This window comes from Diospyros lotus, chromosome 4 (assembly GCF_014633365.1).
Source record: "Diospyros lotus cultivar Yz01 chromosome 4, ASM1463336v1, whole genome shotgun sequence".
NCBI lineage: Eukaryota > Viridiplantae > Streptophyta > Magnoliopsida > Ericales > Ebenaceae > Diospyros > Diospyros lotus.
Window position 1 is genome coordinate 44986628 of NC_068341.1, and position 22429 is coordinate 45009056.

General features: G+C 36.5%; 2 protein-coding genes across 7 annotated transcripts in view; one reads left to right on the plus strand and one right to left on the minus strand.

The window, feature by feature from the left end:
- LOC127799138 (TOM1-like protein 5) overlaps positions 1-792 on the minus strand; it is a 66447-nt gene extending 65655 nt beyond the window's left edge. Inside the window, exon 1 of one of the 2 annotated variants that reach the window (XM_052332887.1) lies at positions 453-792. The gene's annotated coding sequence lies outside the window, so the exon portion shown is untranslated. Of the gene's footprint in view, positions 1-408 lie in introns of both variants that reach the window. The other variant, XM_052332886.1, reaches the window with a different exon arrangement.
- An 11586-nt stretch (positions 793-12378) lies between these two features.
- LOC127799189 (vacuolar fusion protein CCZ1 homolog B-like) overlaps positions 12379-22429 on the plus strand; it is a 35560-nt gene continuing 25509 nt past the window's right edge. For 2 of the 5 annotated variants that reach the window (XM_052332970.1, XM_052332973.1), the window contains exons 1-3: positions 12379-12545; positions 13120-13182; positions 15773-15974. In XM_052332970.1, coding sequence (XP_052188930.1) covers positions 15793-15974 — 182 coding nt within the window. In that variant the 5' untranslated portion in view covers positions 12379-12545; positions 13120-13182; positions 15773-15792. Of the gene's footprint in view, positions 12546-13119; positions 13183-15772; positions 15975-22429 lie in introns of those variants that run through there. The other 3 variants (XM_052332971.1, XM_052332972.1, XM_052332975.1) reach the window with 3 other exon arrangements.

Sequence of the window (22429 nt, forward strand, 5' to 3'; positions counted from 1 at the left end):
CCAAGTAAGCAACAACGTGAATATGCCTGCTTGAGCGCCTTTTTTTCCTTTATTCTGGAAGTTGGTAATTTCTTTCTGATCTGTCCTTGTTTTTTCATTATCTAAATTTCCATCAACTCAAATGGATCATTACCCTAAGAGCAGATCAAATTCCCAATAAGATTTGGATGAATCAAATAGCTTAACCAGGACAACCACTTTGCTATCTCAAACCACCAAAAGAAAAAGGCAAAGAAATAAAAAGTATGACGCGATCTGAAATGAGAGGTACGGATTGAAGATACAATAAACTAGAGGAAATCCACGCGAACAGCAAACTTATCAGTGGCTAATAGAACATAAGAAAAACCTACCGTCTGAATGAGATGAAGATGAAACCAAAAAAAAAGCAAGAGATCAATTGCGTACCGGCGGCCGGAAGAGTTGAAAGAGCCGATAACCTACGCACTCACCCAAATAACTTCTTCAGTCATTTGATCGCCTTGAATACATCTTCGAATGCCTTGACATCTATTTTACAGTATGAGTATCAGATTTGAGAATCTCTCTCTCTCTCTCTCTCTGATGGAACTGGAACGGATTCCTTTTCTCTTTTCTGCTTTTCCTTTTCTTCTTTTCACCACTTCCCAGCTTTTGCTCCCAGTAATTTCCAATTATGTGTATTGGATGGCCTTATTTGTGTTTGTATTTTAAGAAGAAATTGTTAGCTTTACTACTACGAGCAAAAGCCGCACCGCCATGGGACTATCCAGCGGAGCTCCAAGACGAGTGCACTTCCCATAGAAGTAAAAGAAAGGAACCTCCTACGAATAAAATAATGTCACCCGCTGTGATGCTCTGTCTCAATCCGTCGCACGACGCGTGACACCACGAACGGTCGAGAACCTTCCTTTTGGCATTTTTTTTTTCTTTTTCTTCTCTGACTGAGAGTTACTTCTCTGCACAAAAAAATATTTGTTTCATTTGACCGCTGTCAATCTATATTCGCAACGGGAATGCTGAAATTGGGTGACATGATGTTTTTTAAAGAATTTTTCACAAATTTATGACTTTTTTAAAATATTGAATATCAAACTGATTAGTGGGCTTAAATATACACAAATTTGTTTCTAATGAATTACACATTTGTTTTTAAGTATTTAGCGAATTGAATCTTCGTGTTTTATATGAGTCATTAAAATCTTAGTGAATGCATAGATTGACTTTATTGTAGTTTGATAAAAATTTTAAAGTTAAGCCAAAAATAAAAATTTCGATGAATTAATTGTATTGTGTAATCATATTATTTGTAAAAATTATGTTATATTATGAATCTCGGGGGAATTTACACATGAGCTGTTCTAGGCTAAAGCTCACTATTAAAATTATTTTTTATATTAAAATTTAATTCTTTAAATGTAAAAAAATAATTTTTAATAATAAATTAATTTAAAAAAAATTACAGCTCATGCCAAAATCTGTGATGTACAGTTTTACATATTAAAAAAAAAATACAGTCACCCCTACATAAATTTTTGGATTTACCCTACTCATGTGGTTATTGTTTTGATGTAAATCTATGTGGTATCATGTATCTACATTATGTGTGCTTTGAGTTGTGATTTTGTCTTCAAATTGTGGCACATTTTTGTAGTAAGACATGATATTTGCTAAGTTATATACTCAAATATATGTGCACTCCTGTGTTAAAAAATACAGATTCTTGGAGAAAAATGGGATTGCTTTAAGCTGAATTCCTGTCTTGAAGATTGCCTAACTAGGTGATTAAATGTATTAATTATAATCTCTCGTACATTACATTGCATAAAGTTTTCAAAATAAAAATAAAAATATCAATGAATGAATCATCTTTTTTGTTGGTTTGAAGAAAATGCATACGGTGAGTGTTAAGTCTTTTGTTTCAATTTAGGCCAGACCTTGATTCTTATCATTCATTCAACATTGTTGGAGATGATCTCCTTCCTTGAAAGAAGCACTGGGGAGCTGGACTAAGATAAATAGAATAAACCAACATTAAGATAAATACAATAAGTAAAGTGTGTAAGTTACATCAATATTGTATGAGATACATAATATATAATTAATCATTATGTATATAATTGTAAAATTCATATAAATCACATAATACTGTAATTAAATGCGTACCTAAATCCATAAGAAAAAATACCGTAATAAGAAATACTAGCTGAAGACGAAATATCGAAATCTGGTTTCTCTCCCTTGATCTCAACGTAATGATGGAATAATATAATTGTAATTATTTTTGATTGTGTTAGGTAAGGAGAGGACCAAGCCCCTTGTTTATAATAGTAGAATTAATATCTCATTAAGATTCTTAAGAGTCATCATCATCATCTTCTAAATCAAATAAAATTAGAATTAACCATCGTCTTATTAAATTCTTATATTTATCTTACTAGATTAATACAATTATATCTGATAATAAACTTGATTATCTCGTCAGATAAATACTATAATATCTATTGAAATATACACATTAATTATTATGTGAGCTATTAGATAATTCTTACAAAGTGTAATTAACGAAATTTGCAGTATTAATGCGGTTTGCAGCATATGTATAGCTACAACTTCATAATGTTTATTGTAATAAACTAATTATATATATCAAAGAAACAGAACATAAATGGGAATAGTTTGAAAGTGCACTGCAGATCCATCCATCTAGCTGCAACTATACACTGTATACACATTGCTTTATTGCAGGAAGTTGTTTTGAGGGACCAGACCCGCTGCTCTACAAGGTGTCCGTTGACGTTCACAATTGCTATAAAGAAGAAGGAACACTAGTGTTGGTCGTCGCCACAACAACACAGGTCGTCGCTCGTCAATGGTGCTATTCGAAATATTACAAGTGCTTGTAGGACACTTGTGCAAATGCCAAATGTGCCCTCTATTTTTAATAATAGTTTAATTTCCTTGACTATGATAACTAAAATATAGAATAAAAAAAATAAAATATAAAAATATCTTAAATAAAAATATTTTTCATTTTATTTATTAAATTTATCTAAATATAAATCACATAACTTCTTATTTTGAATTATTCAAATAAATTTATTTATGTTCATCATTTGAATAAGTTATATTGAACTTTACAATAAGAAAAATTAAAATGTGTCATTCAATATTTTTCAAAACATTTAACAAATAGTTTTATAAAAATATTGAAATGTTTTTCAGTATTATCTTGATCATTTCATATCTGAATTTGAAAAACATTTAAATCTTATCTTTATACAAATTGTATCTTAATCATTTTAACAATTTAAACAAACATAAAAACTTTTAAATACATCTATTAAACTAACTTAGACAAACATAACAAGTTAAAAGGAATTAAAAACAAATTAAAAAACTAAATAAATTTATATTATTAAACTTCCCTAGCCTTTTAGTTTTACGAATTTTGAATCGCTAAAACTTTTTATAAAAGGTTTAAGAATCATATACAATAATAACCACAAGTCTTAATTGCACTAAGTGAGTCAACTAGATGAATTTTAACTTTTCAATCATTTATGTACATATTCATATATTTTGTAAATTATATATTATGGCATGCTAAAGTTTTTTAAAGGATGTACAATAACAATTATCCCATGCCTTAATCCCATTATCCTAATAAGATGGGTCAATTACATAGATTATATATGTGGCCATATTTCTTATAAGACAATTATATCTCATATCAAATTTTAGGGCTTTTACCTTGTTTATTTGATTTTTTACTACATCTTTTGTACAATTATTTGTTTACTTCTAACAACTTGTCTCGTAATGATAGATTTATCTATTGATTTTTTTCTCAATATTTGAATAATCATAGTTGTTATATGTATTTCCCGCATCACCCCGTATGGGCCAGACTCGGTCCGATAGACCGGCCCAATCACCCAAGGCCAAGAAGGCCCGGACGACCTCGTCAAGGAAGGTCCAGCCTCCACCAAAGATCCGGAACTCGTAAAGCGAGCATATGGCGAGCTCCCAGTAATCCCCCAACGAGCTCGGAGCAATCGACTAACGAGCTCCTGAAATATCCTCCAGATCGCTGGCCCATCCAGGTCGCTGGCCTAAAACCTCCAGCTCGCATGAGCGGCAAAGCTGCTGAGAAGTCAGAGGTAGGGTCCGATCACTTTATCTGTAACAGCCCATGCCCCTCGTAATGAGGATCCCACTCCCGGTCTTGCGAAGGCGGTAAGAACTGTTTGTCCCCCATTATACAAACACTGTATTTTTATATATTATCTAGATTGTAAAAGCCCCTCAAGATAAATGAGAATCAAAGAGACCATGAGGGGCAAGGAGGACAAGAAAAATAATAATCAGATACCGCCACTCTGGGAGAATAATCAGATGGCAGCCGTGGACTAGGCATCGTTCTGGCCGAACCACGTAAAAGATTATGGTGTACACGCTTGGAACTTTGGGGGGAGGGGTTTTCTTCCTTCCTTCTCGGTATTTTTTGATTGACTCACCGCAGCCCAAAACGAATCACGGTCGGCCGAAATCAAACGTCGACAATAGTTATGTCCCACACAAGACCGACTCAAGGATCAGTGAGGCCTTAGGCAATAATTAGTTTAGTGAATTTCTAAAAAATATTAAAATTTTATTTGTTATATTATAGTTTAGAAAGTAAACATTTTTCAATTGACAATATAAACAAGAGAAAAATATATGAAAACGTTAAAATTAAATAAGCAAAAAATATGAAAAATTGTAAATAACAAATTAAATGATTTATTTTTGTTTTTTTCTTGAATACCCATATTAGTGCAGATTCTCAAGATAAAAAATCGTTGTCCAAATAATCATTTTATTAAATTATTCTCATAAAATAATACCATTTATTATTTTTTCATTGCATTACTAGTTTATCCCATATTATTCATTGCCTAATATTAAAAAATAATTCACATACTTAAGAAATTAAGGTTGCATTCTCTTTATTGTTTTTAAATCATTTTTAATTTTTAATTTTTTAAAATAATGAATACGCGTTCTATTTACTGTTTTTAAAAATGTATTTTTGAAAACAAAAACAAAATTGTAAAAAAAACTCAAAACAACAAAAAGTTGTTTTGAGTGTTTTCATCCAAAACAAACTCAAAACATATTTATTTATTCATATTTTATTATTGTAATGGGAAAAAATATTATAAAATTCATTAACTTTAGAATGTATATATTTTTTTAATAATATATTAATATTAAATATTTATAGTTTACTTAATAATCAAATTTATTGAATAAAATATTATTAAAAAATATTTTCAAATTTTCAAAGAGAACGCGTTTTCTAATTTTCTGTTTTGAAAAATAGTTTTTCAAAATGACAAAAAGAACACATTTTCAATTTTTTAAAAATTGACTACCAAAATAGAAAATTAAAAATGAATTCAAAACTCAAAACTAAAAATTTAAAAACAAAGAAAACGGAACCTAAGGGTTTCCTCATCTAAATGACATTTCATTATATATTATCTAATATTAGAAACTAGTTTATAGACTTTGAGAGTTACTAGTCATTTTTGTTCAAATAAAATAACAAAATAAATAAAGTATAAATTCAAATAAAACCATCATAAAATAAAATTATTAATTTTACATCTCAACACATACAAAAATAATTAATTAATTACTAATTTTGGACCCTACTTCGGGCCTAATGGCCTACGCCATCAGTAAGGGTTGATGTCTCATATATATATACTAGCGTATACCCGTGCCTAAAGGCACGGTGTAAATAATATTAATAGTGTGTGAGAATATGTATATGTTTGCATATGTGTCTTCGATCATAAATAGAAATTACCATTAAGCTTGTAAAACAGACAATATAGTTAACCATTGGTTACATGAGATAGAAATTAGCAAAAGAAAAAAATACAGTAATTTGTACAAAAAAAAAAAAAACAAAAACATACATACACTCCTCGTAATGCTCCATATCGTGGATAGTCAATACTAATCTGTATAATATGTTAATATTACAATTCTAAGAAAGAAGCATCACGGCAAGCATTAGATAGTTAACCCTCGATCCTTAAAGTGACTTGGTAAAAAAAATCAGCTATTGAACAATGGATCTAATAAAAAAGAAAGATAATTTTAAGCAAAGGGGGCTTTATATTACTTGGGCCCACAAACTCAATGGTCTAATTGGACCCGACTCGATGTCAATTGAGTCCAAATGACAAAAAGAAAAATGAGCAAAATAAAATTAACCCAAAATGAAAAAAAAAAATTTGAACCAAACTGACCCAATCACATTGGTTTTGTTTGGCTCTCAGGCACCTTGATTTATGAGCACCCCTAATCTTAACCCATGAACAAACACAAATGTAAGTTCAATCATTCATAATAAACTTCATTTAAAGATTAATTATATCACAAATTTACAATCCACATACCATTCTCTTGATCCTCACACTTTGAGCCTTTAAGTAGATCAAATGTATATATGAACATAAACACACGTATTGGAACACATCACACAACATTATTACAAATATTATACATGAATAGAATGAAACATGCTTAAGTGGTTGCACCCTCTTTGGGTGTGCCTCCACTTCACGTCTCAATTTACCCTCAATTTCTCTAATAATAATCTCAACACGGCAAGCATCAGATAGTAACATGAAGTCATAGGTTAGACCCTCAATTTATACATACATATCCTAAATTACTATTTTTTCTCAAGAACCAAACAGGAAAAAAAAAAAAAAGAAACAGAAAATTTGATCAAAAAGAGATAAAAATTAGATTCATCACCATAGCGACTTGATTAAAGAACCTTCAGACAACACAATGGTGAAAACACCTCTATCTTTGGCAAACTTATTCGATAGATCAACAGTTTGATAAAAGAGACTATTTTTAGTTGTTTAGAATTAAGAGTATCAACATATAAATTTAATTAAAATTAATTAAAACTAAAGCTATATTACATGAAATAAAGGTGAAAAACAAAATTCAACATTAAAATTGTAAATTAAACATAAAAAAAATTAGCATATTGTATATCAGTAAATCATAGCTCATTGTATATCAGTGTCATGCTCATTCTACTTATATATTCCATTATAAAATTTGAACTATGGTGTATTTAAAAATATGATCTCTCAAATTTGATTAACAGTTTATGTGTGGAATTTAATTAAAAATTTATGTGCTACATTTAATCTCTCAAATTTCAGGAACTACAGAAATATATACTAACTAATTTTAATTTATAATATATTGTGAATCAAATTGGATCAGGGACTACGGAAATATATATCAATCTTAATATATAATATATACATATATATTAATTTAATGAATCCTTGAAATATTCTTGAATCAATTCAAATATGAGTGACTGCAGAAATATAAACAAAAATAATCCATACATAATGTTGAATGAAATTGAATTATATATTGCACACACAGTGAGTAATACACACACACTGAGCTCCAGGCACACACACACATAGTGATAAATACATACACACACAGTGAGCTTCAAGCATACACACTGATGTATACATACACACACACACAAACACACTGATATATACATACACACACGGTGAGCTTCAAGCATACACACACACACACTGATATATACATACACAAGTAGTGAGACAAACCAATATATACACACACAGTGATATATACATACACACACAGTAAGACAAAAACCCATAAATGAAGATGAAGAGGACACAAATAATTATAGTAAAAGTAGCACTCAGGAAGTGGAAACCCAAAAAAGTAAAATGAAAAAAGGAACCCATCAAAGGAGAAATCGAGGTTAAATTAAATTTCACGGTTCGATCATCTATGTGGGTAAAAAAAAGGCATTTTTGGTACTGTATAAATAAATGTGAAAATTGAGGTTAAATCTCCCTATGGGCTGTATATATATATAGAGAGAGAAAGAGAGAGATTTGTGTTGCCTTTAAAGGTGGTTGGGTTGAAGATGACTAAACAGTGAAAAACTAAGAATCCGAGATGGATTTTGAAGAAATAACATACAGATTTAATTGACTTATATATTTTTTATTTTTTCTTATTTTTCTTTTATTTTCTTTCTGTCACTCGAGCTTCTGTCATTCTCTTATGCAGTTTTTTATTTTCCTTTGGGCATAATGGTAGTGGTAGAACTGGAAAATTAAATAGAGTTTACCGAGTGTTTGTGGGTTTGCTGTTGGTGGCTTCTCGGCCAGTCATGGCTACTGCACCTTCGTGCAGAACAGTGAGCATCGCACTGGCGCCGTGCCTCATTCGTGAAAGGAGACGACTCCGGGGCACGACCATCGGATGCTTGTTGTGCAGGTGTTAAGAAGATAAGCAAGTTGGCCAAATCACACAACGACAGAGTGGCAGTCTGCAACTACGGCAAGGCCGCACTGTCTAAGATCAACTATTATGATCCCTCTCTCATCCCTTTCATTCCCCAACAATGCAAAATGGCCATTGATTTGCCTGCAATCGATAAAGATTTCGACTGTTCTACATATCCCTCTCTGTTTCTCTCAATCGATCGATAAAGAACAAAATACGCCTTCAATTACCTCTTTAAAAAACGCAGAAACCCTCTCTTCTTCTTCGACGACCGCTTCATTCTCGGTTCCAGATGCTTGACGACCGTTTCTCCTTCACTCACTGCCGAACCACCCGCGCCAGTTGCCTCCAGCCACCGGCCTAGGCCCTCGCCGACCATCGCCGTGGCCTTTCCCGCTGCCGTCTGCAGCCCCCTAGCCACCATCGGACACTATTGCAGCGCCGATGCTCGCCTCCAATCGCCATCTCTGGCCGCCAAACGTCTCAGCATCCAACCGCCATCGCGGCTTCAGGCCGCTGCCGCGCCTCCGCCCGCCGCTGCATCGGCCCTCCACCACGAGACCAGCTCGTCGTTCGCCACTTTTGGCCTCTCCATCCTTGGTCGCTACTGCAATCGGCCCCACTGGCCAGCCCATGGTAGGCCACCGTTCGGCCTTCATTGCTTGCTCTCTGTAGATAGAGAGAGAGAAAGAGAGAGAGAAGGTCGGCCAGAGAGAAAGAGAAAGGGAGAGAGAGGGGCAGCGAGTGAGGGAGTGGGTGAGCAGGTGGGTGTAAGAAAAAGAAAGAGAGGTAAGACAGAGTGGGCGGGAACTTAAAATTAAAATTCATCACAACCATCCATTTATAGTGAAATTGATCTCAGCCTTTCATTTGACATCTATCAACACATTTTCAAAAACAGTTGTGCCTTATTATATAGATATATATATATATATACACATAAGCATGTATAAACATATACATATATATACAAGTACATATATAAATCAATGTGACTGTCGTATATGAAATTTTAGAGCTCTGAGTTGAAATGTATAAATGGGTTCTTTTGAAATTTCTTGACATTCTCATTCCAAATTTCTTGTTTTTTTACTAAAGTTTTATTCAAGTTTTTTTTATTATTAAAATATTTAAACATATCACTCATTTGACATTGAATTAATGATAATTATCTCTATTTTTATTTTATTTTTTTAGCTTTAGACATATATTTAAGAGAAATAATTTTGCGACTATTGGTTAACGTTAAACCTAACAAAAAAAAAATAAATGTTATGACAATACATGTAACACTCTATACTTTGAAAAAAAAAATTAATCATTGGGTTTATGGAGATTTGTGTATGATTATTGATTAATCGCAATGTTGAGATGAATTATTTGTGATTTATTAAAGAGTTGTGGTTATGAGAATTTAATTATGATTTATTAAATGGTTGTGGAGTGGGAAATTAATAAGGAATGTTGTATTTAATGTAATTTGGAGGAGAAGGCAAGGATCACTTTAAATTTAATTTGGGCTCATTAAATATTAATGGTGGAAGCCAACCCAGCTAGTCGCGTACACAAGGGACCAACGAGGTGACCTGGGATCGAGTGGGAGAGGGAGTAGCGCGAAGGGGAGAAATTGGGCGCCAAATGGCGTCGTTTTTAGGGCGTGCTAGATGGCACCCATGTCGCTGGGGGCGTGTAGTCGCGCAGCCTTGTTGCACCACGCGGCACTGCTGGGGCTTTGCCCTAGCCACCCAGCTTTCATATCTTGCTGTCACGTGGCCAGCATTTGGGGGCTTTCTGTAACCCAAGCTCTTCACCTCCTACCGAATTCTCCCTTTCCCTCGCCTATAAATAGCAGTGTTTTCACTGCTGCAACGCGATAAATTTTGGGGAAGTGCATAAATTCTGGCCGTGTGTATATGCTCATACATACATATTTATATTTATACTAATATATAAAAACAATTTATACTTATATATATGCATACATTAATACATATACATAAATGTACAAATATACATATGTATGTTTCATACATTTATATATATACATATCTAATTGATATGTATATAGTTACACACATTTATATATACATACTCGTGGAGAGATATTTATATATTTGTATATATATATATGCATAAACATATAAATATACATATACATATATATAAAGATATATATCTATATACAAATCATATATATGTATATATACAGGGGCGGATCTAGGAATTTTAATTGGGGGGCTGAAATTTTAAAAAGATAACAAGTTTTTTTTTTCTTCGTAGAAGTTCATTGTTCCATTCTAAATTCTAAGATACACAAACAAAAAATAACATAATTCAATAATTGAACAATTAAAATATTTAACTAAAGATTTGAGGCAATGCAAGGCCAATTTAACAAATTAACAATTGACAATTGTATTCCTAATCCTAACTGAATGCAGCAGTCAAACAGCCAACTCCAAGCAGACACAAAATCAGCAAAAAAATCACTTATAACTTGCTCAAAAAAGACAACAGCTTCAATGAATCAATCAACAACAAAGTTGAAACCCACAAACAATTTATTTTACTTCTTAAGCAGAGGCAGAGGCCAAAAAAAAATAAAAAAAATACTTAGCTCTCAATCGAATAAAGCAGAGGCAGCGAGCAAGGGCAAGGCCGAGAGACAGAGCAGAAGGCATCGGGGCGAGACACCGAGAGCCGAGAGGCAGTGTCGTAGTAGCTAGGGCCGGCCAGAGCGAGAGCGGTCGAGCGAGAGCAAGAGAAAAGGGCGAGGGCGAGCGAGAGGCGAGAGCGAGAGGGGCTGAAGGCGAGCGCGAGCAAGAGAGATGAAGAGAACGAAGGGCCGAGGGCGAGCACGAGTAAGAGGGGTCGAGGGCGAGCGCGATGTGAGCAAAGTAAGAGAGATGCAGATATGAGGTAGAGAGCGAGGGCCAGTGCGAGCGGACGCCGGACGAGAAAGAGAGAGGAGGTAGAGAGCGAGAGGCGGCGATGGTGAGAGAGAGCGAGAGTGAGGTTGGGAGATGAAGAAGAAGTGGAGAAGATAAGGGTTTCCAGATGGGGGCTTGGATGGGCTGGGATCAAAGAATTGCAAATTTATGCCTACCTAATTCATTTTTCTTGTGGGCTGCCCTGGGCTTCAGCCCAGGGCAGCTCACACGTAAATCCACCCCTGTATATATATGTACATAGACCTATATGTATATATATATTTCTATAGGTATATCTGTATATATTAATACATATATATGTATGTATATATATGATTTGTATATAGGTATATATGTTTATATATATGTATATGTATACATTTATAGATATATATGTATAAAATATCTTTGCATGAGTATGTACATCTGAATATGTATGTATAAATTTGCATATAACTATATACATATAAATTAGGTATGCATACATATATATAAATGTATGAAACATACATATGTATACTTGCATATTTATGTATATGTATGGACGTATATAGTTATACATATAAATTATTTTTATATATTGGTATAAATATAAGTATGTATGTATATATATACAAGTACTTGTATATACATAAGTGCATATATGCTTATATATATGTATGTATGAATCATAAATACATATATGTGCTTACAAATATGTATTTATATATAAATATATGTACATGTATATACATATAAATATACAGGTACATATGCAAACAAATATTTATATAAAGGTATACACTTATATATGTATATATAAATATGTATATACCTATGTATTTACATAGATATATGTATACATATACCTATATATTCATACTTGTATATATGTAAGTTTGCATCATAAATACAAATATATAAGTATATGTGCACTTATATTGTAAAAACCTGAATAAAATAAAATAATAATAACAATAATAATAATATATAAACTGATATATGTGTGTGTGTATTATTATATATTAAAAGAAAAAAAGGCAGGCGGATCCGGTCGGATCAGCCCACCAAGAAAGGGGGCGGCCTGTTTGAAAACGGGTCGGGATAATAGAGGTTTGGGGGGGGGGGGGGGGGATTGGTCGGAGACGAAAGCCCTCCCCACCACGTCTGCTCTCTTCCTTTCTCTCTTCAAATTTCTCTCAAATACACCCAAAATCCAACCGTTCGATCTTCGATCCGACCCATTTTCACCGTTAAAGTGCCCCGATCTAGAAGTAGGTAAGTCTTTTAGTTTCGTCGGCAATATTTTCAGTATAGATGCATGATATATACATTTATGCGCGCGATTTGGGTGTTGGGGGAGAAATTAAAACTTAGATCTACGAAGATCCGGCTGTTGGATCTTGTTGATTTTTGGGTATGTTGGTCGATGGGGGTAAGGGTGTCGAGGGGTTGCCTCGGATCGCCGGGAAAACGCCGTCCGCGGTGTCCGGCGGCGACTGGCAGTGCGTTTTCGAATGTGGCGGAAAATTAAAAATTAGATCTACAAAAATACAACCGTTAGATCTACCCCATTTTTGGATATATTAACTCCCTTAGCTTGGTATTGCAAACGGTAGGATTTGATTAGGGAAATCACCAGCCGGCGGCGGTCGTCGCCCGCGGCCGCTGGTGGCGGCGGTTATGGCGGTTTAGGCTATTTTTTGGGGTTGGCCCAGTTTGGCGGGGCCCAGCTGGTTCGTTGACCAGCCCAACGTGTTGGGCTGGGTCTGGCCCAATTGTGGTAGCAGTTGGGGGCCCAGACCCCAAGTTTATTAACCCATTAATATTGATTGTTATTCTGTTTGTGTAGGGCTGGATTTCTAGGATTTTACTCAACCTCTTCCCCAGGCTGACTTGAGTTACTCCTTTCCAGGCGAGTAGAAAGATTATGTTATGTTTAACTTACGTTCTTTCACGTATATACTACTTCATGCATACATGATCTTTGCATGTGATTTCTTTAATAATATGCAAATTGTTCTAAATACATGAAATATTTTCTTCCTACTGGGAGAGTGTCTGGAATAACAGATAATTTTCTTAGAATTATCTGGTGCGTGAATTATTGTTTTTCCATGTAATTGTTGATGTGTTTTTCAGTTGTATTTATTTAGTAGTGGGCTAAGTTATGTACTTAGTTTGTGGTTTGTTTCAGATTAGGTGGTCAGCTAAGTGCTTCCTTATTTTAAGGAAGTGGGGTAGTGTAGTAGTGCTTCTCCTAAACTGTATATATACTGAGATAGTGTACTGAAAATAAGAAGATTTTTCCTTGCTAAATCCTAACATGGTATCAGAGCCATAAACATCCTATTTTGGAGAAGCCAACACCTTGTTCCACGACCTTAAGCCTAGCAATCTCGTGACCCCTCTTGTGACCCAAGAAATCAAGCACAATTTCCCTGGAAGCTATGTCTACTTCAATCGAATCAAGTGGTGCATTTGAAGCACTGGTTCTAGCAACGGTTAGCGGGGAGAACAAGAATAGCCCCTCAACTGGAGAATTGCAGACCATTCAAGAAGCCTATAGGCTAAATGGTAAGAACTATTTAAAATGGTCTCAATTGGTTCGTACATTTCTAAAAGGGAGAGGCAAGTTGAGCCACCTACTCTGTCTTGGACTTGAATAAGGAGGCTCTATGTTTGAAGCCTGGGATGAATAAGATTCTATCGTAATGTCTTGGTTATGGAACTCATTGCTTCTTGAAATGAGTGATACTTTTATGTTCTTAACTACAACTAAAGAAATTTGGGATGCAACCAAGTAAACTTATTCTAAAGTGACAGATGTAGCCTAGATCTATGACATTTAAAAAAAGATCTCAGTATCAAAGCAAGGAAGTAGATCTATCACTGAATATTCCAATCTATTGCAAACTTTATGGCAGGAAATAGATCACTATTAGTGCATCAAGATGACACTCAGTGAGGATGTAGCCCAACTAAAAAGGTTTGTTGAAAAGGGAAGGATTTATGAATTTCTTGCTGGCCTAAATATTGAATTTGATGTAGGAAGAATACAAATACTTGGGATGCAGTGATTCATGTTCTTCAATATATTAAAGGTGCCCTAGTCGCAGTGTGATGTATGAAGATCATGGAAACAACCAAATTGTGGGATATATAGATGTTGATTGGGTGGGATATATAGATGTCGTTGGGGGTTAAATGGTTAGGGGGTTAGCTAACTGTACAACAACCTACTTCCTTTGTTGTTATGCTGATAGAAGTTGTTGTAATGTTGTTGGAGGCTCTCTGAGAGACTTGCAGATATGGGAAGAAAGGGGTATCGAGAATAATAAGAAAGTTCGTCTCTTTCAATCCTCTCTGAACTTTCTCTCATTCTCTCTCGTTCTCTCTTTCTCCCTTTCCTCATTCTATTTGCTTCCTCCTAAATTCATATCTTCATTCTCGGAATTCCGCTCGAATTCCCAAAATTTCCCTGCCCTCAATATGAGGTTGTGCTAGCAATTTAGTCTCTTAGAAGATTAAGAAACAAAGTGTTGTTGTTAGGTCTAGTGCAAAAGTTGAATATAGGGCAATGACACTAATGACTTGTGAGTTACTATGGTTGAGACAATTAATTTAGGAGTTAAGAATCATTAAGGTCAAGTCTATGCAATTGAAGTGTGACAATTAGGCTACCATGCACATTGCTTCTAATCTTGTATTCCACAGGGGAACTAATCACATTGAGATTGATTGCCAGTTTATCAGAGAGAAGGTGCTTATGGGGATGTTTTTACAACATTTGTGGGCTCCAATAATCAATTGGCTTATTTACTCACTAAATCACTTAGAAGTCCTTGTGTGAGTGACACATTTGTACCAAGTTGAGCATGCTTAATATATATGCTCTAGCTTGAGGGGAAGTGTTGAAATGCGAAGTACATTGAAAGGGTATTATTGTAATTAGGGTCCTTAGTATACTCTTGTATATATACCTTGTCTATACATTTTAGAGAAATATACAGATTATTTTATTCCTCTACAAACCTAAAGATGGTTCACTCGATTAGTATCTTGTTTTAGTGCAAAAACAATTAAAAATTAATTGGTTCCTATTAATTAATTTACTAATTACCAGGATCCATCAGACATCATCTTTGGCCCAAACAATGCCACAGGGAGGGGACTCTTGAATGCACACTGTTTCTCTAAGAAAATTAGGGTATAACTGGAGATTTGAATGTCATAGTTTCTAATCTTCCAAGCTGCTGATTACTGAGAATCTTCTGACTTCTGACTTTCCTGTAAATTAGGAAGACCATGCTCAATAGAGCAGCCACAATTTCCACCATCCACCTAAATGACTCTTGTTAGATAAGACCTTTAATAGTTTTTAATTTTGATGTTATATTATATGATTTGCAATCTGAGTTTTTATTCCATTCTGGATTTCATCTGATATGTGGCATTTACAAGTATCTGTTCCTCTGATTTTTCATCTTGTTTTTGTCATCAAGGTTTGTAATTGGGAACTGCAATGGGTCTATCATCTGTTGCAAGTGTCAGTGAAGCAATAAAGTTATGCATATTTGATTTGAGAAGAGGGCAACACGAGGGACAGGAGCTGGACAAAATTTTGTTCTTCTTTCCTGCTGATTTGTCCTTCTCAACACAACTTTCTGTCATAGGTCTCAGTGAAGGACTTATCACATTTACAAGGTAACCACATCATTATTTATGTGCACATATCTCTGTGGAAATGACACAACCTGGCATTAAATTTTAAATGCAAAATTGCCTATTTTTTATGTATCAAATCATCTAGTTAAATTACATTTCTCTTTGCTTCCTTTAGGCACAGGGTGGTTTTCACATGTAAATGGCACTTGACAGTAATAGATTTTTCTTTCTTTTCTTTTGTTTATATATAGCATCCTGTTCCATGAAATCTTTAGGAACTGCATGCTCCTCAACAAGTTTAACTGCAATTAAGTTGGTATGGAACATTTTCAAGGGTCATGTAGATTCAAGTTTTAAGAAATGTTGAGCATTTGCATAATGACAAACAAAAAAAGATTATTAAATAGCAGAGTAATACATAGGTAGCACAGCAATTTTGCCTCCTGACATCTTTTCAAGTCATCACAAAGAACAATATTCTAGATTTGGTCAAGTGATTGCCGCAAAAAAGAATAAAGTTGGCCAACAACCCACTGGTCTTTGAAGATAAAGTTCTAAGTTGTCAAATGCTCAAATGAAGATGAAAAGTCTGGGGAGCGAGTTTCCTGGAAAAAAAATACAAATTTGGTGCTTGGAGCACATTAAAACATGTAATTGAGAATTCGAAGAATGGTAGAGAGTAGCAAAAATCACTTATGATCTAAAAGCCATGGATAAAGAAAGGGATGTTATTATCACATTGCATGGAATCAAGGACATTGCAATAGGTAAGCATATTTATATACATATGTATCAAAGTACTAAATATGTCACATTCCAATTCTTTTACTTTAAAACTTAAAATGCATCTCATCTCTGTATAAGTAATACATGAGCTTGTTTTCTTTTCTATTCATTTGACAAGTAAAGATATCTAATGAATGTGTGACCATAAAGGAAATGATGGAATTGAAAACAAGGTCATTTATAACAAGATTGGAGTGGTTCCTATTGAGGATAACATGTGCGAGACACGATTAACAATGAGTACTGGAGAGGTGTATGGACTAAGGCTGGGCTTGATGATGGACCTTTGTAGCACGTCCTTGATCATCTTTTCTATCTCAACCTTCTGTTTGGGAGGATAACGGTAGGATCATATGTTTATGGGTTTAGTGTTAGGTTTGAGGTTAATTGTGTGGTCTAGTGGTCTCTTAGAGCATTGGGTTCCACAAACAAGTCTTGAAATTCAACTAGAAGTGAATCAAGATAATCGAGTTCTTGTACCTTCCATGGAGTTTGGGGCTGGTCATTAGTGGTTAGCATCAATTCTCCTACCAATTCCAGTTCCTCCTCAATTTGTTCCATCGCAAGGATTGAGAATAGTTGTGCTACTTGCGATAATTTGCTTCTAGAAATCTTTTGCAACTTCTTTTTGGTTATCATCTTACACAACCCTGTCTTTGCATTGCCTGGTAATGTCATTCTCTTGCCCTTCTTTTCAAATGTTACCTCCATCTTATTGAAATTGAAACAAATTGGGCTCATATTCTTCATCCAATCAACTCCAATTACATTGTCACAGCCCCCAAGCTTTAGCAATCGTAGATCTGCTTCAAACTCCTCCTTGTGGATTTGCCAATAGAACCCCACACAAGCTGACTTACAATTCCCTTTTTAGCCATTGGCCACTGTCACTGAAAGGGGTTGTGTACTTGTAAGGTTACACTTAAGTTTCTTTGTAGTACCCTTATCTAAGAAGCTGTAGGTACTCCTGCTATCCATTAATATCATCAGCTTGTTGTCTTGGGCTCTGCCCTCCACCTTGATGATTTTATTGTTGGTTAGCCCCCTTAATGCGCGCACTGATATCTCCACCTTCTCCTTCCTTTCAGTTTCCACATAATTGGTATCCTCCTCTTCCTCTGTCTCTACTTCTTCCTCCCCTTCCAATGGTAGTAGTTGTCCCCTACGTTGGTGCCTCGGGGAGTATTTATCTCCATAGTGGAAATAGAGGTCGGTGTTACGACCCAAGGGTTGAATTGTAATTGGGGAAACTACTGTAACTGTTGTAGCAATCTAATGTTTAGGTAGTTACAACAAGCCTAACTAACTTTGGCTGATAGTTAGCCCTCCTAACTGAAGGAGGTGCTTTAAAAGAAGGTTGTTGTAGAAGGAGACAACAGTTTTTGAAATAACAGATTTCCCTCCAATTCCCTTATTCTCAATTTATCTCTCTTTCTCTTCTCTTCCTTTCTCTCATTCTCCCCAAATCCCGTCTTTTTCTCAGAATTCTTCTCGAATTCTCACAATGCTCAACCCTCAATATGAGGGCTTGGCAATTTGGTATCAGAGCCACCTATCCTCGGTGGCTCCCAGGTGTGGCGGACAACAGTAGACTCTAGTGGAACCGACGATCGGAAAGTGGTTTGAGATAGACCCATCAGCATGGTGGAAGGCACCCAATTGAAGTAGTTGGAGAACTAGATGGAGGCATTGGAATTCAGCATGTCTCGGATGCAAGAGGCCATGATCCAGAGTTGGGAGGACATGGCAATCATCAAAGAGAGCATACACAAATTGAAGAAGGGCAAGGATAAGGCGGAGGAATATGGGCAAAAGATCAACGCCATGTTCAGCATGATGGCTGCCTGGCCCCAGTTGCCCCCCCCCCCCACCCCCCAAGAATGGGTCCTGACTAGATCTTGGACAGGGACGACATTCTGCCTAGGTCGGATGAAGGGCTGGAAGTGGGAGATCGGCTTGCGTTGTAGCGGGAAAATCAAGTAGGGGGCAGTGTTCTAAAAGGCACTAGGCTCTAGTCGGGCGCTAGACCGGGGCCTAGCGCCTAGGCGGAACCTAGAAAAATTGCTATTTTCAGCACATAAACCTACATTATTTTATAACATTTGTTGTTTTCTTGCATTATTTTGTATTTTTATCTAATAGTAAATCACACACAAATTAAATTATATATTAATAATAATTTAACCCATAAAATATACTTTTTGACTTTTTTTCCCCATAAATTACCTACCTTTTTGACCATTGCTTTGTTTTATTTGGTGTTTGGTCTCTCTCTCTCTCTCTCTCTTGCTTTCTCCCCCCAACCTAAATCTCTCATCTCCCAGACAACTTCCATTTTCTCTGCTCCCTCTGTTCAATGACTACTACTACAAGAGGTAAAGAGCCGCCGCCTCTCTTTCGCTTCTCGGAGCAATGAAGCGACAGTTATGGCGTGTTCAATTCTTGAGCTTCAGAGGTGAGAACACTTCGTCCACCATCTCTACACGCACGGCTCTTACAAATTGCATCGGTCAGGCTGCGCGCGGCCCAGGTAGGTAGGCACCTTCGTCCACCATCTCTACACAAACGACTCTTACAAATCGCAGCGGCTAGGCCGAGTGTGACCCAGGTAGGTCGGCGGCTAGGCGCCGATCGGGTTGGATTAAGCCCGACGCCTAGGGTGCTGGTTAGGGCTTAATTGCGGCGGCCAAGGGCCGTCTAGCGCCTGGGCGGTCGCCTTGGCTGCGTTTTAGAACACTGGTAAGGGGTACTTCTTCCCAAGTTATTGGTCATACGCCTATGCCTCGATTGGAAATTCCAGTCTTTGGGAGTGTAAAACCAAGGTGGTGGATTTGCCGTGATAGATTCTTTGAATTTTACTGAATTAGTGAAGAGCATAAAGTAACCTTGGCAGCCTATCTCAATGATATGACTGACTCATGGTATCAAGGTTGGAGGCAAGCTAAGGGTGGGGTAATGAGTTGGCTTGAATTTTCGGAAGAACTATGTGATCGGTTTAGAGAGAGGAGTATGGTGGACACAGTTGAAGAATTTAACAAGTTAAGGCAAGAGGGTTTAGGGATAGATTACCAAATGAAGTTAAAAAAATTGCGGGCATTACTATGGTTATCTGTCAGGTCCCGAGAGACTGATTTGGGATTTTAGAGAATGGGAGAGGGAAATCAGAAAGAATTGAGAGAGAAAGGAAGAATTGAGAGAGAAAGGAAGAATTGAGGGAGAATTCAATAGAATAGTGATAATATTTCTCAATGATGCTCGAGAGGGAGAGAGAGTATCCATATATAGCTAGGATTCCCTCCTCACGTGCTGTAACCGATTACAGCTATAGGAAATGTACAAGTTTGTCATAGCAGCAACAAATTCTGTACTACTCCCTCAGCAGCTAACTAACTCTGCTTATATCCTTTCTTATTTAGTCCCTCTATTACATTTAATTGCAAAACTACCCTTATCCCTATGGTACATGACAATTACCCCGCCCTTCAAAACTTTTCTTGTCCATAAGAAATATGGAGGAGGTTGGCCACGCGCGGAAACTGGTTCAAGATGTCCGGAAGATACTCCCATGTGTTATCTTCTAAGTGTTGATCAGACCATTTAATGAGAACTTGAGTAATTGGAGAGCCTTGCGTGTAAATCACTCTTTTGTCCAGTATAGCTATAGGTTCTCGGAGAGGGTCTTTAACGTGGGGAAGATTTGGTAGGATGGAACTTGCTGGTTGTGCACCCACTGCTTTCTTGAGGAGTGAAACATGAAAAACTGGGTGTATATTAGAACCCTTCGGTAATTTCAATCGATATGCCACTATTCCTATTCTTTCAATAACTGGAAAAGGCCCATAGAACTTTGGATGTAATTTAGAACCAGGGTGGGGAAGTAGTGTCCTTAGGTGTCCAGGTTTCAGCTTGAGATACACGATGTCACCAACCTGAAATTCTCTTTCACTACTCCTCTTGTCTACAAATTGCTTCATCCTATTTTGAGAATTAGCCAACTCCTCCTTAATCCCCTGCAAGGCTTGTTGCTTCTGCTATAGATATACATCGAGGGAGGCCACAGTTGAATTATCTGCCAGGGCTGGTAGGAGTGGTGGTTTGTAATCGTAAAGGGCTTCAAAAGGGGACATTTTTTTGGCTAAATGGCCGCTGGAATTGTACCACCATTGAGCCATCGGAAGCCACTTGTGCCATGTCTTTGGTTGAAGGAAACAAGTACACCTAAGATACATTTCCAAACACTGATTAGCTCTTTCGGTTTGCCCGTTCGATTCAGGGTGGTATGCACTGGACATTTTCAATTTTACTCCCAGCAATCCCATTAATTCCTTCCACAGCTGACTAGTAAAGATTTTATCTCTATCAGAAACTATAGCCTTGGGTGTTCCATGTAGTTTCACCACCTGGTCTAGGAATATTTTGGCCAGCTCTTGGGCAATGTATGGGTGAATCAGTCCCATAAAATGGCCATATTTGGTAAAACGGTCCATGACTACCATAATACAGTCTCTACCTTCTGATTTGGGTAGCCTCTCTATAAAGTCCATTGAGATATCTTCCCATGGACCCCTAGGAGTATTCAGAGGTTGGAGTAGCCCAGGTGTTGTCACATTCTCTGGTTTGCACCGCCTGCAAGTATCACACCTAATCACAAACTCCATAACATCCTTCTTGAGTCCAGGCCATCGGAAGAGTTGCTTGACCCGATGATAGGTGTTTACAATACCCGAGTGTCTCTTGACGGGAGAGGCGTGCAGTGCCTCTATAATTCTCTTTTTCAGTGCTTCCTGCTCCCCAATCACCAGCTTCCCTCGGTGTCTAATCATCCCATTACTTAAAGTGTAGCCTGGTTTAGATGAGGGATTCACTACCAGCTGCTGTAAGAGTTCTCGAGTATTTTCACTTGAGGAATAACTAGCAACAATCTCTTGGCACCTATCTGGAACAATAGTTGAGATTGCAGTTACACTTCCCTCTTCAAGACATCTGGATAGAGCACTTGCTGCTAGATTTTCTTTACCTTTCCTATATTGGATCACATAGTTCAAACCCATTAATTTAGTCATACATTTCCGTTATAGTTGTGTATGTAGCTTCTGTTGTAGCAAAAATTTGAGGCTCTCATGGTCAGTCTTGATTACAAAGCTTCCCCCTTCGAGATAATGGCGCCACTTTTCTACCGCCATTAGCACAACCAAGAGTTCTTTCTCATAGATGCTCAACCCGAGGTGTCTTGGTGCAAAGGCTTGATTGAGGAAGGCTATGGGTTTGCCTTCCTGAACCAAGACTGCTCCAATCCCATTGTTGCTTGCATCGGTTTCTAGGATGAACTGTTTGTTAAAATCAGGTAAACCTAGAGTTGGCATTTCGCTCATAGCCTGTTTAAGTTTGCAGAAAGCTTCCTCGCCTTCAGCATCCCACTTGAACCATCTTTCTTCAACAGGTTAGTGAGGGGCCGATTGATTATGCCATACCCTTTAATGAACCGGCGATAGTATTCGGTTAACCCTAAGAATCCTCTCAACCCTTTCACATTGTGCGGCTTGGGCTAGGACACCATTGCCAATACCTTACTTGGGTCAGTGCTTACCCCTGAACTGGAGATGATATGCCCAAGATATTCCATCTGTTGCTTAGCAAAAATACACTTTGACTCCTTAACATACAACTTATTGATTCTAAGGACTTCAAAGGTAATTTTCAGGTGGTTT